Source organism: Octodon degus, unplaced genomic scaffold (assembly GCF_000260255.1).
Source record: "Octodon degus isolate 3935 unplaced genomic scaffold, OctDeg1.0 scaffold00036, whole genome shotgun sequence".
In the NCBI taxonomy this organism is placed as follows: domain Eukaryota; kingdom Metazoa; phylum Chordata; class Mammalia; order Rodentia; family Octodontidae; genus Octodon; species Octodon degus.
The window spans coordinates 10,584,532-10,599,804 of record NW_004524612.1 but is presented as its reverse complement, the minus strand read 5'-3'; the positions used below and the strand labels follow the sequence as shown (position 1 = coordinate 10,599,804).

The following is a 15,273-nucleotide window of genomic DNA, read 5'->3' as shown; positions in this document are numbered from 1 at the left end:
TGTATTCAAAGTGGTTGGGATAGATATATAGTTGCATTCTCTTAATGAATAGAATGATTTGTTCTAATGGTGTTTGTAAATAGCTTCACAAGTCCACTTCGTGTACAGCAATTAACCACTAAGAAGAATATATGCAGTGCATTATTTGTTGAAACTGTACTTCCGATTGGATTTGAAACTGTCTCATTGCTATCTGTTTATCAATAAAACTTTGAAAAAACAAAAACAAAACAAAACAAAACAAAAAACAAATTAATGTGAGTACTTCTTGTCCCCCACGAAGTAAACTTCCACAAATGATATTTTGTTTCCAAAATTCAGGGCTATAGATTATTATCGAAGTTTTAACTTTTTAAAAATTAACTAGATTAGCATTTTGCAGTAGAACATGAGAGGGGGAAAAACCACCAGCTTATATTTATATTAAGCATTTGAAAAGCCACAAGACATTTGTTTTTCTGTAACATATATCAAGGCTATAGGCTGTGAATTCTAAAAGCAAATATTAGCAGAAAATAATTGTTTCTTTAAACATTTTTTGACTTGGTAAAGATCATTTGAGAGATTCCTGAAATCTGTGTAGGAACTGGCTAGAGAAGACTGAAGTTCTCGATCTGGGGTTCTCAGCCCAGGCTGGCACAGCCGTGCTGGACGTCCGGTTTCAAGCTCTAAACAGAAACAGATGGTTAAAAATAAGTTACTTTTTATCAAGTCCATAAACATGTACTTCAATCACTAATTTATGTCCACTAGTCCGAATAATTCCTAGATTCTGTTGTACCACATAGATTCACACTTCCATCCCCTTAGCCACGGCCTGTTCTGTACTTTTAAATGTAGAGGTCTAGAGCAGGAAAAAGAAAATACTTTACAATGCAAGGCTCGAAGCAGTGTGCTTAGACTAGAGCGTCCCCACCTGCCGCACTGTGAGACAGGTCCCCCCGACCCCGGTACTGTGCAAGGACTGCTGGGAGAAGTCCTACTCGCTCTGTCCCAGCAGAGGGGGCGGTGTGCCTGCACCAGCCTGGAAGGCTTCTAGGAGAGATTTTTTGGGGAAAACTTCCCACTCACCCAGTCCCGAGAGCATTATGGAAACTCAAAGTAATGAAGAAAGGTAGGAAAGCAAACACTGGGCAAGACAGCCAGACAATAGCCATTTGTGCCTTTGACAGAATACCTCACTTTTCCATACTTTTTTCCAAAACACCTCATAATTTAAATGTGAAATCATCCTTTACCATCAATTGTTTATTTATTTACTTAGTTTTATATATTTAGTACAGGGTCTACAGGGTCTCACTACACAGATCAGACTCATAGCAATCCTCCTGTTTTTAGCATCCCAAGTGCTGGGATTACGCCCAATCTCAGTCGCTGTCTCGGTGCGCCCTGGGGGCGGGGCCAGCATGCCAGGGATGGAGCCCTGGTCTCTGCACTTGCATATGCAGGTGCTGTAGACTGCTGAACTATATGGCTGGCCCTGTTAATTATTTATTGATTCAATAAATGAAATATTAGTAAAACAATCATGAAAAACAATGTTCCTTTCAACAATTATGTCCTTTAAATTACTTCTAGAAGGAACTGGGAGATAGCTTGGTGGTCTAAGCGCCTTCCTGGCAAGTGCAAGAAACCAGCTCAATTCCCCATACTGCATGCCATACTGGCCCTGCACTAAACCAGCCACTGAAACCCAGAGTGGTGGCGCACGCCTGTAATCCCCGCGCTGGGGAGGCTGACACAGGAGGATCACTAAGAGTCTGAGCTGCATAGCAAGATGCTGTACCAAAAAGGTAAATAAATAAAAGATTTTAAAAAATCATTTTTAGAACTCAGAGGGATGCATACTCTGGTCAACAAAAGTCTAAGAAAAACCTATAAATTTTCTTATTTCTAATATGTATTAGGTCTTTGAAACTCTTGAATTCTAACTTCTTCCTTTGGCTAAATTGACTGGGGAGACAGTTCAGTAGAATAAGCACTTCCCTGACAAGTGCAAGGGCCTGAGTTCAATCCCTGGTTCTGCCAAAAAAAATAAAATTAAATTAAAAAAAAGAGTTTTAAAATCCTTTGGCTAAATTAAAAGAATTTGGACTAAAACAAGCTTGGCAGAATTTTCTGTTAGATGTATCAGCATATAGTGAAAACAATCTCAGGCATCCTATTTTCCTGATAAATATGAAGACCCAACCTCAGTCAATCAATGAATAATAGAGAACACAAAAAGATACCAGCATTTATAAACTAAAGAGAGAGGCAGTTCCTGCCCCTGGGAACCTACCATAGTGGCGCTTTGTTTGAGATCTGCAATTCCTCTTAGATCTTTACTTGCAGATTTCTGTAATAAATAATGTATATTAGGAATTGCACCAGATATTGGCGGTACATGCATGCACAATCACAAACATCCATGTGGACATATACATTACAAGTGCTTCCCACATACATGTGCATGCATGCACAGAGACACCAAGATGCAGACCATTTCTTGCTCTGTGAAAACATCCAAGCTGGCTTATAAATTGCTATGGGATGGCGATGGAGTGGATCGTGCTGACCAACTAAAGTTTGCTAGGTGCCATTAGTCACGAAACTTGTAAATCTCTCTTAGAATATATGAGGTGAGAGACTTGCAATCCTTTTCTAAGCATCACTGCCTTAGTTCAGTACTACCCTCAATAAGTTCCCAGTAAGACTTATTTTCAAAGACAGTACCGACTCCGTGGTGAGATAGCTCAGCAGCACTTTACAGGATAGCCCTACCTCCTTTCTTGTGATCTGAAATTTTTCAAAATTCACTTCCTAACAAGTACCCTGATTGCAGTCTTTCAATCAACTGTTGAAAAAAAAAAAAAGGCTTAACGCATTGTGTATGGTGGTACAGGCCTGTAATCCCAACACTCTGGAGGCAGGAGGAGCATACATTTGAGGCCAACCTGGGCAAATTAGTGAAATCCTGTCTCAAATTTTATTATTATAATTTTATTGATTTATTTATTTGATAGAGGGTCTTGCTATGCAGCTCAGACTCGTATTGATTCTCCTCCTGTCTCAGCCTCCCCAGTGCTGTCGTGGCTGGCACAGTGCATCTGGGCTTCTTGGGCCAGCACAACATGCGGTACTGGGGCTTGAACTCAGGACCTTGTGCTTGCCAGGCATGCACTTAAACTGCTGAACTATCACCCCAGCCCAGTCTCAAATTTAAAAAAAAATACTCTTTGGTTTGGGATCAGAAACCTCGTGCATGGCAAGCAGGTGCTGTGCCACTAAGCTATATTTTCTAAAAATACAACTTTTTAAAAGGACATGGGCTCTAGACTGTATTCGGTGTGAAAGACATTACTGATTTTACAATACAAATAGAAGAATCTTGGTGCGTTTAGTGCCCGTCCTGAGAGTCGTCTCGTGGGTGAGTTGGAGGATGCCTAGAAACTAAAGATGGGGCTGATTTCAAGGAATCCTATAAGGATTTACTTTAAATAAAAACAAAACCATTTTGGCTACGAGTGCTAGAGCCCTTGAGCTGATCAAGACTTCACCAAAAATCACCCGATCTGGGGCCAGCACCAGGGCGAAAGGGATCTGGCATTTGCCTCAGAGCAGAATGTTAGAGGTGGAAACGAGTTGAAGGACCGTAGTCTCATTCATATGTGTTTATTTAGAAATTAAACAACAAGAATTGATGAGGAGTAACATGCCACCCTTTAAACAAGGACAGGGCCACCCGTGACTTTGTACAGTGCCCCCTAGGAAGTTGGGTTCTGTCCCTCAGCATCCTACTGTCACCTCCACTTAGAGCTGTGTGATGTTACTGAGCCTTTGAAAGGAACCCACAGGTGGGTAAGCAGCATCGAAGTTATTCGTGACACAGACACAGCCTATCCCGGGCAACGGAAAGGAGCAGAGACATACCAGACTGATGTAGTGCGGACTTGAAAAGCTACATGGAAGGCTCTCCAAGGATTCTGTGGTCCTCTGTTAGTGGGGAAAAAAAAAGGCATCCTTACCGTACGAATTGTATGTTGTAAGTACAGCTATTTCTCACGCCCACAGGATCCATTTCCCAACCTCGGAGGGCATCCCTAGTAAATACACAGACACCAAGAAGCATGGAAAGGATAGTCTTCCTTGGACTCTTACCTTGTAACAGCTGGATCTAAGGTCTGGGTATAGCACAAACTCACATAGGAGAAGTGTGGAGGGTTCTTTACCTACTGTGATTTGCATAGCACCAGGTAGGGCTTCTAACTTCTGAATCTTAGCAGCTCTACTCATCTGTCTCCTGAAATTCTACAGCCAGCCACATGGCTCTGGCTTTGGGAAGTCACTGGGAGCCTCCAGAACTGCCTGTTACAATACCTACTGGTTTGAATGAGGTCACCTTCTATGCAGTGCTTTCTGTTAACTCCCAAATGACAAAACCACTGGAAGGTATGGCTCAGTGACTGCAGGACCCAGGGCAGTTATCAAATGCCAGAGGAGAAATACCAAACATCAGTGAATGTGACAGAGAAGTTGCACCAATGGAACTTCCCACAACAATTTTTCATTTGATAGGAAACTCATGTATCAAAGAGGTATGTTGCTAAATCACTATTATTCATATAATCATGACATACAAAAGCATGAGATTAGAGGGCCAAACTCTCATGTAAAATATATGTTCCTAATCTCTGATATCATAGGCCATCAAATCTGAGTAATAAAGAAAATCTATGCTGATAGTCAACAAATGATTTTCAAATGTCTCTTCTCAGTGCCCTTGTTTCAGCCCTAAATCCAAGACCTCTAAAAGACCTTACAATCTGGAAATGTAACAACTGTGCCCCAGCTCTCTTTGAACCTGTTTATTATGCTCAAACACATTTGCTTCCCTCCCTTCTCTGGGAGTATGGTTAATTTACATATTAATTTAAGGAAATCTTAATTAGGAAAGAAACTGAAACAGCCTGCAAGACAAAGTAGATAATGAATGCCTATTAAGTGCTAAATATATACCCAACAGTGTACTAGGCACCTTCACATAGTTTCCGTTTAAAACTCAGTGCAAATCTAAGATTGATATTAGCCCTATGTAGGTTCATGTCAGAAAATCTTCTCCCAAGTTTAGAAATTTTCACATATATTCAGAAGTGTAAACAACTAAGGCTTGTTTTTACTGTCTCAAGGTTAACATCAGTATCATTAATTCTACTATTCATACAGTTATTTGGGAATTTCCATTGCTCATATCCCGATTTATAAATATTGTTTTATTTATTTTTCATCTTTTTATGAATAAATAAAATATAGATTAAAAACATAAATACATTAGATAAATTCACAGTTAAATAAACCATGGAAGAGAAGCATTCTTGCTTAAGAAGAGGATGTGAGCCAGGAGTGGTCGTGCATGCCTGCAATGCCAACATGGGGAAGTGGATTGCTGTGAGTTCAAGGCCAGTCTAGGCTACATAATGAGCTCAAGACCAGCCTGATAGAGAGTGCCTGTCTAAAAATTAAAAAAAAAAGTTTAAGACCTGACCTCTGACCTCTGTAAGTAGCCATTGTGGCTGACCACTACCTCGTCATACAGATTAGTCACTTTTCTGACTTAAAACAATGATTTTCATGTGGAGATTTATAGTTTTATTCCACAGTGTTTACCTTTATACATTACAGTTTAGTCATATATATTTTAATTTTACAGGAAAAAGAGATACATGTATTTATCTGTGCTTTGAGTTGAGTTAATTTCATGTAATGTTCCAAAAATAGATCAGAGTTCACCTTTGTCCGTAAGACTAACTTGCGCTTGCACTATCTGTGAAGGGCTTTTCTGTCACTGGGGACTCTCATTTGCACCTTTGTAGAAGATCAATTGGCCAGATATATGTGGTTCAATTTCTCAAAGCTATTTCATTTTATTAGTGTATTTGTCTATAAGCATCGATGCCAGTACAGCCTTGTGCTGAATACTTGGCCTTATGCATCTTGCAATCAAGTAGCATAAATTTCCAATTCCTTTCTGCTTTTATAAAATTCTTCAGTTATTCTGGGTAATTGATATTTCCAGATGAATTTTAGAATCAGTGAGTCAATTTCTAGTTAAACAAACTCTTTTGATTACTTTGAATGCATAGAAAGTTAAAAAAAGCATATATTAACAATACAGATTCTTATAAAAATATATACCTCTATTGAGATATTTTTTTAAAAAAGGCTGTGCATACTAATTATACTGAATAATGGATTTTGTTTTATTTTTGTGCATGTATGTAGCATACTTTGAGCATGTCTTGCACCCTTTACCAATTTAAGTTCTTTAAAATGTTTCTCACAAGTGTATTGCCTCTTTGCATGTAGATTCTGCCTTTCATTTTGTCAGATTTATGCCTGAGTATGTCATGATTTTGGTGCTATTTCAAATTATAATTTTTATTTTTCTCTGATGGGTGCTAGTATGTAGAAATACAAATAATATTTGCTTGTTAATTTTTAATCTGTAACTTTGTTAATTCACCTAGTAGTCTTACAAAAATTTCTTGCTGATATCTTGATTGGGATTTTTTTTTCGAAATGTAGAACAATTTGGGAACAATTGACGACAGCCCTGGTGAGCCTTCTTGTCCACAATCATATTTATTTGGTCACGTAATTTTTTTCATTCACTTTCTATTTTCCTCTATGCAGCTTTTATCATTTTAACCCCTAAGTTTTTAAGGGTTTTGGTATTTTATGCTACTGGAAATGGCAATTTGTTATTTTATTTTATTTTTGGAGTTGTTCTCGATAGTCTATGAAAATGAACTAAAGTTTGGTATACTAATCATGCATCCTAAAAATCTTACAAATTCACCTTTTTTGGCAAATTCCATAGAATTTTCTTTCTTTTCTTTTTCAGTTTTGTTTTCCTGTGCTGTGGATTAAACCATATGCCTCAGTATAAGCTATATCCCCCACTCTTTTCTTCTGAGAAATAGTGTTTTTTCTTCTGAGACAGAAGCTTGCTGTTATCATTTATGTCTAAGTCACTTAGGCTGACTTGAATTTCTGACTCAGCCTCCCAGAGTGCTGGGATTACCGCTATAAATCACTATATCCATCCTTAGATTGTACAGAATTTTTCTATCCATTTTCTTCTCTTCTCAGTGTCTATAAATTATTAGATATAGAGATACAACAATTATCTATTTTTTCAGGAGTAGTCTTTAGTGATTTGTTCCTTGGAGAGTTTTCCTTTGTATTGTATTATCAAATATACTAAAGTAATGATTTTTATAATGTTTTCTAATTATCAATTTCATATATATATAGGCTTTTCAATGATGTCACCCTTCTGCTTCCTGATATTAACAATCTATGCTGATTATCTCTTTCTCTTTTTTTTGCCTCCCTTCCTCTTTCTTTGGATTATTCTGACCAGAAGTTTGTGAAATTATTAAGCTTTTGAAAAAAATCTGTTCTTGGTTTTAGTGATTTTTGTCTGTTATTTTTGTTTTATATTCCATTCACTTGTTTTTCATTCCTGTTCTCTGTATATAGTGACATTTATTTTTTATCTTCTTAAAATGAAAGCTGAGATTATTAATGGCATTTGTCTATACAGCACCAGCTTTTAATGTTACAAACTTTCCTCTAATTATTAATTTTTCTACTTTCCACACCTTTGATATGTTGTGTGTTTAATTTCTGTTTACTTTAAAATGCTTTCTAGTTATCCTTTTGATTGGTTGACCTAGTAATTCTTTTGAATTTGTGAACCTAATTTCTATTTGGGAATAGAAATTATTTATACTATAGAAATTATTTATATTTTTGTTATTTATTTATTTTTCATTTATGTATTTGTTACAGGATCTCACTACGCAGCCTGGACTCATAGTGATCCTCCTGTTTTCAACTTCTCCAGAGCTGGGATTACAGGCATGCGCCACCATGCCACCACTGGGTGGCCATCAAACCCTGGTGCCTGGGCTTGCCAAAGAGGGCGCTTAGTCCACTGAGCTAGCTCACTGGTCCTGTTACTGATTTATAATGTAATTTTATTTTGGAAAATGATTTTGCATGACTGATTCTTCTAAAAGTATTAGGACTCTTATGGCATCGAGTGTGGCTTGTGATTGCATTTTTCCCCTTAGAGTGCAGCATAAGGCTCTGTTTTTGTCAGCACTTTTTCCTCTGAGGTAGAATCTTGGCGGCCGGTGCACGGTGCGCAGGTTCTAGCCCTCACTTGCCCTGTAGGCTGATTGAGTGGCTCAGCGCACGGAACCTCGTTGTTAGGCCGCTTCTTAGCAGGTCCTAGCGCGTCCTGTTCTCGTTGCTTCGGGCCAGCTCCACTATAAAGCACGCCCAGCTGTGCTTTTGTCACCCACGAAGCATCACAAAGAAGCTTACTTGTGGAGAAGGCATCTCGGACAAGACTGCCCCAGATCTGCCCGGCAGCTCGTCCCCCACGTAGCCTTTATTCTCCACGCCAAGTGACTCTCCGGGTAGGCTGTCAGGGAGGAAGCAGAACATAGACAAGCCGTGGGAGGGGACTGTGGTTAAATATAAAATCTGAACTTGTTTTAGTTTGGTTGGTTTTGATCTTTGCCGCACTAGGCAGTTGATCGTAGGACCTTCACAGTGAGCTACATTCCTGACTTCTTGTATTTGTCTTGATACAAGATCTCACTAAATCTCTAAATCGCCCACACTAGACTTAACTTGCAATTCTCCTGCCTCAGCCTCCCAAATTACTGAGATTAGAGGTGCTGACAGATTTTTAAAACACGGACAACAAGTTATTCCCTGTAACAAATAAATCACAATGTCTTGGAGTAATATTTTTTGAAAGCTACACAGGTGATTGCAAAGTGCGGCAAAGTTTGATAACCACTGTGATAAGCACTGGTATGTATATAAAAGTCTGATTTCCCATCCTTTTCAACTAGTCTTCAGCAAAACACTTAGTATTTTTTTTTTACACTGATTATCCTTTATGGCCCCCAAGTTCACATAATTTGAGTATTTGTTCCCTTCAACACAAAATGTACACATACCTCTGATGCTGCTTCAATTTGACACATTTTTGGTAACGAACTAATAAAACAACAAGTCCAGTGCCAGCGACAACTGTGACAAGCACAATGACCATGATGGAGACACCTGCAACATTAAAAAGGAGTGGGGGGCTGTGGTCAGGACAGGGACTTGAAGGCAATGGGATGCTGACATTTAATGGAGACAAGACAGCACTCCATCTTTTCTGTCTGTGTCCCCTTCCCTCCCCTCTCAACATTAAAAAAGGCCAAGATACAATGCTTCATCTGAATTAGCAGTATTGAGTTATATTTAGGGGAAACCCCATTCAGCAAGAAAAGTTTTTGTTGCTAATTTTAAATTGACTCTCAAGTCGTTATGTGTCACAGAGTCTTAGAAGAGCTAAGCCACATTTTTCTAAAAGAAGATATATTAATTATAAAGGGCAATTGTAATAAATTCAACTTAGGTTTCTAAACATGCATAAATAGTAAGTTGAGCAAGTAAACCAAATGGGTAAAAGTGCAAAAACTATATAGTAAATCTGGAAAATCAAGAGGAACACTGTCATTGGGAGGATTTTGATATGTGTGAGACATTACGGTCTAGGATGCTCACTGGTAGCACTTAAGGTGTACCCCCAGTCTGTAAGCATCTGTCCTTCTCCACACTGGCACCCGGATTCATGACCATCCTCCTGAAGAAGCAATCAAGCACACAATTTTATCAAATGGCTGACATGGCTGTTTCATATCTCATTTTTATTAAAGTTAGTTTTACACAGAACACACACATACACACTGTTTTATTGATTAAGGAACTAAGCTGCATACCAAAATAAATGTTGTACAAAAATAAGCAAGCAAAATACAAGAAGCAACCTCCTTTGAAGAAAGGCTTGAACAAGCTGCTTGTGGTGGCACGTGTCTGTCATCCCAGCACTCGGGAGACTGAGGCAGGAGGATTGTTGTGAGTTCAAAAGCAGCCTGGGCTACAAAGTGAGCTCAAGTCCAGCCTGAAATGCATAATGAAGCCCTGTCTCAAAAAGACAATAAAAAAAAAAAAAAACTTTAACAAGGGAATGGCCCCAGTACTGAAAAAACAAAACAAAACAAAACCAAAAAAAAAAAAAAAAAAAAAGGGAATGGTATTGACACAGTCAGACAGATGAACAAGACTGTGTGACCTCATTCCACAAAGCATCCATGTCCTTCACTGGGCAGCCTCGGCTGAAGTTGGATGTATCACATCAAAGAAGCAGACCTAAGCTGGATAATGATGAGATAAGATTGCCAGGGAAAAAGGCAGCGAAAGAACGTTTAGTTCATCAAGAGAGTAGCGTGCAATGCTAGGAGAAAAGACTTGGGTCATCTCTTTGGAGTTAAAGCTAGGCGTTCTTCTTTCTCCCAACACAACCTCAGTGTACCTGGCTCCATCTATTAAGATGGCCATGGACATAGCATCCATGCCTTGAGGTTCTTATGAAGATTTCAAAACTGTTCACATATACACATATCATTAATTATACACTACTTGAAAGAGTGTCTGGTGCATTTCTGAATAAGTCTTAAAGAGTAACTGAATGGAATTAGGAAAGATGTTAGCCACAAATATAAAGTTAGTGGTGTTGTTTAAAGATTATAATTATTTGTTGTTTTACTCAAGAATATTAGGATAATATTGACATGGATATAAATTAAATATAGATAATTATGTGATAGATCAAACTTAATCATACAATAATTTAATCTATGTTTCCTTTGATTTAATATAAGTTTAGGTTTAAATTTAATAGGTATGTAAACCGTTGGGTATGTAGATTACAAATTAATAAACTATTTACTTGCAATACTAGCAGTTAGTTACATATGATAATATGTATCTTGGTTCTTTAATGAATTTTATTGATGAAACATGAAAAGAATTGATGTCAAATATAAATTTTTAAAAAAATTTTTCCCATAATTTTATTGATAAACAAATAGCAATGAGACAGTTTCAAATCAAATTGGTAGGACAGTTTCAATAATTAACACATAAGTATACATTCCTCTCAGTGGTTAATTGCTATTCAAATATAAATTTGATTAAGGAAAAGATCACACCCACAGCCTCAAGATGAAAGGGTTTTATAAACAAATAACTGGTAAGATGCTAACTCAAAAAGCAACCAAACCAAATCTTACAGAATTGTTGCACGGAGAAGGGCAGCTGCTTGAGTTGTAGGTCTGATCAATGTGTATGCATTCGCCATCCAGGCACACCTACAGGTGAGGCAAGCGATGTGAAATGGAAGGAATTATTGACATGACACTGAGGTCTTACATAATTGCTTGTAAAATTATACATTCCATTTTATATGATTTAACTATAATTTGTGTAATTGTTGTCTATTGCAAACTTCTGTGGATATCCACAGACATAAAATCTGTGGATATCCACAGATATAAAATCTGTGCATGTGGAAATCTGTGAACAATTGATGGATTTTTGTGTGAGTGTGAGCACATGCATACCATTAATTATTAAAAATGTTTGTGCCTTTATTCTTTGAATGCTAATCAACTAAAAATTCTGCAGTCATACAATAATTTAGTCTAAGTTTCTTTTGATTTAATATAAAGACCTAGATGTTTAAAAGCATGATTGTAGGCTAAACATTTTGTTAAAATCAATCCTATTTCTTACTTACGCCGGATACTTTGAATAGAGATTTGTAGCAGTGGTTTTTGGTTATCTTTCAACATATGTTAGCACTTTTCTAATAAACATATTAAGAATAAGTAGCTAGAATTTTCTCAAAAGTTTATAGATTTCATTGCTTATAGATATTTCTTTGATGTCTATCTCCTTATTTAACTTAGCTGGAGCAATTTCTTAAGTTATTTTGCAGAAAATAACTGCAATATTTTATTTCCTTAGTCAAGAGACATGAGCAGGTACCATCTGACTGCTTTTCTGTCTCAATAATAACTGAGCTGTGTTTATGATTGCTTTTGCACTCCAAGTGTCCCCCAAGGCTCTGTTCATATGAGTCCATTTTCATTTGGCATTTCTTGTTAAAGAGAAATATGATAGAGTACCTTGGTGTAGTTTTTCTTGTAGGCAAGTAATGACCTGCTCGCCTTTTGCTAGAAAATGTACTTTTATCCTTGACCTTAACAACATGGAAGTACTGTTGCTGTTTTCTTTGTGTGAACTTTTTCTGTCACCAACGTTTTGCTTTTCTTATTTATGTTAGATTTTAAAATTATTTCTTTAATTATAGGTCAGCCTTATTCTGTTTCATCTATTATTTGTATTAAATCTATGCCAGGTTTCCTTGATTTTTTTCCCAATATTTTTGTGTTTTTCTACATTTATTTTTCTGGCTTAAGAAGCTCAGCTTCAAACTTACTGATTGATGTGCTGCTGAAATTGTACATTACCTGGAAACTATGATATCTTGTGCCTTGCAGGAGCAAGGCAATGCTCCTTGATCTTAAATGATACCTTTTTTAGTGTTTGATATCATTTAAAATCCTATCCAAAGTATAAATTTAATTTTTTTGATAAAGTAAGAAACCTTTGAACATCGTGTTGTATAAAAGAGGAAAGGAAAGAATAAAATGATGGGTATATGCAGCATAGTATCACTTTCCACTGTTCTTTTCTAAATTACGTTCGATGATTGAAGTAAAATATTGTGATGCAATTCTTAATTTACATAAGGCAATTATATTATAAGTTTGAAAGGTGAAAGGACGTACAGGAAAGGAAGCTTATTGCTCTTTATTTAAAATGGAAATGCATGGAGATAGAGGCCCCAGGCTGTACAAACCCAGCTATGTGGCCTTATCGAAAACCAAAACCATAAATCAGTAAAAATATCAGTGGATTCCAGGAATTGCAGAGAGGAAGGGAAGAGTAGGTTGAACACAAGGGGCATGTAGGACGGGGAGGTACCACATGACACTAAAATAGAGAATGCATGTCATTATGAATTTGTTGAAATCCATAGAATGTACATTTGATTTCCACTGAATAAACCTTAGTGAAAAACTATGGATTCTGGGTGATAATCATGAGTTAATGAGGAGTCACCGTGTGTAAGAAATGTGCTACTCTGGTAGAGGATGTTCTACAACATCCTTTGAAGCTACTGGGGAAAGTTTTGAAACAGATTCTATAATAAAATTCAAACTATCTTAACAAATATTCCTTTAAACATCAGGGGGTGGGCAGCTATGTTTGCAAAGGGGATCTGGGACATCTTTAGGTCTTCTGTTTAATTCTGGTATTTATCTAGGATCTCAACAATACAACCTATTAAAATTCAGTATTTAAAAATAATTGTCCTCTTGGGCCAGCCTGATAGCTCAATGGACTAAAGCGCCTGCTTACGCAGAAGCAGCATCCGGGGTTTGATCCCCGACATGCCGTACCGGCCCTGTCCCCGAGACACGCTGAGGTGGCAATTGAGACTGGGCATGATGGCACATGCCTGTAATACCGGCACTTGGGAGACTGAACACAGGAGAATCACTACGAGTCTAATCTAGTAGTGAGACCCTGTAGAACCTATAGACCCTGTCCTAAATACAGAAAAAAATTGTCCTCTTGTTAATGTAAATTTGTTCGCTATGGGATTCATCTGGGTCCTCTCTGGCTTCTCACCTTTGTGCACACGTTCGAATCCCCTGTGTGCTGTTTGCTGTCCTTGTCTACCCCGCCAGGACACATTTTCTGTGCCTACAATGCAGCCCTGGCAGAGTGCTGTGGAACTCATGCAGATCTCTCTTCAGAGGTTCAAGAGCAAGCAAGAGCAATGATGAGGAATTTTAATTTTACCCATTTTTAAAATCTCTTAGGTGTTGAGATTCCCTGATGTTTAAAGAAATATTTGTTAAGATAGTTCGAGTTTTCTAATGGGGTATTTTTTTAAACTTTCCCTAGTAGTTTCAAATCTGCATGTCCTAGGCTTCTAGAAGTACATTATGCTGAAAACTTGATGGCAGGAGCTGCACGGGCTTGTTTTCCAAAGAAAAATACTGTTTCGAGGGAGAAACAATTTCTTAGGGATACCGCAGAGCTGTTTGAAAAATGATTTGGCTTCACCATTTTTTTTTTCCAGAACTGGGGATTGAACTCAGGCCCTTGTGCTTGCCAGGCAAGCACTTATTCTACTGAGCTATCTCTCCAACCCCTCAAAAATCTTTTGGAACAAAGCCTGTGAATGGAAGTGGAGTGCCCAGGTTACAGTCTCTTCTAAGAGGTAGTAAATACAGCTGAGTTTTTAAAAAAAAAAACTTTAAAAAAGTTTGGCAATAACTCTGCTATGCCAAAGAATGGGTTAAATTCCTCTCTGACTGCTCTAATTTTTTCCTCCTCCTCCTCCTCCTCCTCCTCCTCCTTTTCCATTCTTCTTCCTGTCCTTTATCTTTCCTCTTTATTTTCTTTCATGTTGCTAGCAGTGTAGTGTGAGGTAAATGAAACTTTGGAGTTTGTGTTTTCCTTATCTTTCTGTGACAAATTAAAATTTATCCAGAAAAAACAAAACACTTAAATAACAAAAGTGTTTTGTGCATTTTATGTTCACTTGATCTTACATTTCAAGCAAAAGTTACAGGAACATTTCTGATTTATGTCTTTGCGAAAACCCTCCTGGCTTTGCATGGATTCCTTACTCTGGAGTGAGCTGAAGAGCCAGTAGGACTGGGGCTGGTGTGTCTTCTCTCGAGGAGGACAAGCATCTGTGTTTGTGGTCCTGAGGCCATGATGTACCTCAGGGGCAGTGTACTGATTCCTAACAACGCCTTCCTTCACTTCCCTGATCACAGGAGGGGGATGGCATGCTTCACCCGAGGTCTCAGGCTAGTAAACAAACATTTGTCATTTTCTTCAACCTGATGCTGAATACCCTATCTCTTTTTGAATGTCCTTAGATAATTCTAGTTAGTGGCTCTCACCATTTTGATGTGCATTTGAGTCCCTTTAGTGGGAAGCTTTATAGTTAAAATACATGGACTTCTGATGGAAGTCATCATTAAGTCATCAAGTTCTAGTTCTCTTTTATACTCTGAGTTTTGGCCTGTAATTTACTTCCTTTCAGATTTTACCAATGCCATTCTGAAACTTATGGGTGGTGGCATTGAGTGGGAGGAGAACACACAGCACAGAGCAAACCTTCAATTTCAAATAGCTGAGTTTTCGGAGTACACGAGCATGTTTTCTGTACAGTCTTGATAAGCTCATTGTTGTTCATATCACACATTCCAATACTTTCACTTT

The 15,273-nt window shown here is 37.8% G+C and overlaps 1 protein-coding gene across 2 annotated transcripts in view; it reads right to left on the bottom strand.

Annotated features, from left to right (window-relative positions):
- Positions 1-410: 410 nt before the first annotated feature.
- Positions 411-15,273, bottom strand: part of Adam7 (ADAM metallopeptidase domain 7) — a 58,197-nt gene continuing 43,334 nt past the window's right edge. For both annotated transcript variants that reach the window (XM_023714689.1, XM_023714690.1), the window contains 7 exons: positions 11,190-11,267; positions 9,622-9,700; positions 9,024-9,129; positions 8,377-8,476; positions 3,913-3,975; positions 2,282-2,338; positions 411-668 (listed from right to left, as the gene is read on the bottom strand). In XM_023714689.1, coding sequence (XP_023570457.1) covers positions 624-668; positions 2,282-2,338; positions 3,913-3,975; positions 8,377-8,476; positions 9,024-9,129; positions 9,622-9,700; positions 11,190-11,267 — 528 coding nt within the window. In that variant the 3' untranslated portion in view covers positions 411-623. The remainder of the gene's footprint in view (positions 669-2,281; positions 2,339-3,912; positions 3,976-8,376; positions 8,477-9,023; positions 9,130-9,621; positions 9,701-11,189; positions 11,268-15,273) is intronic.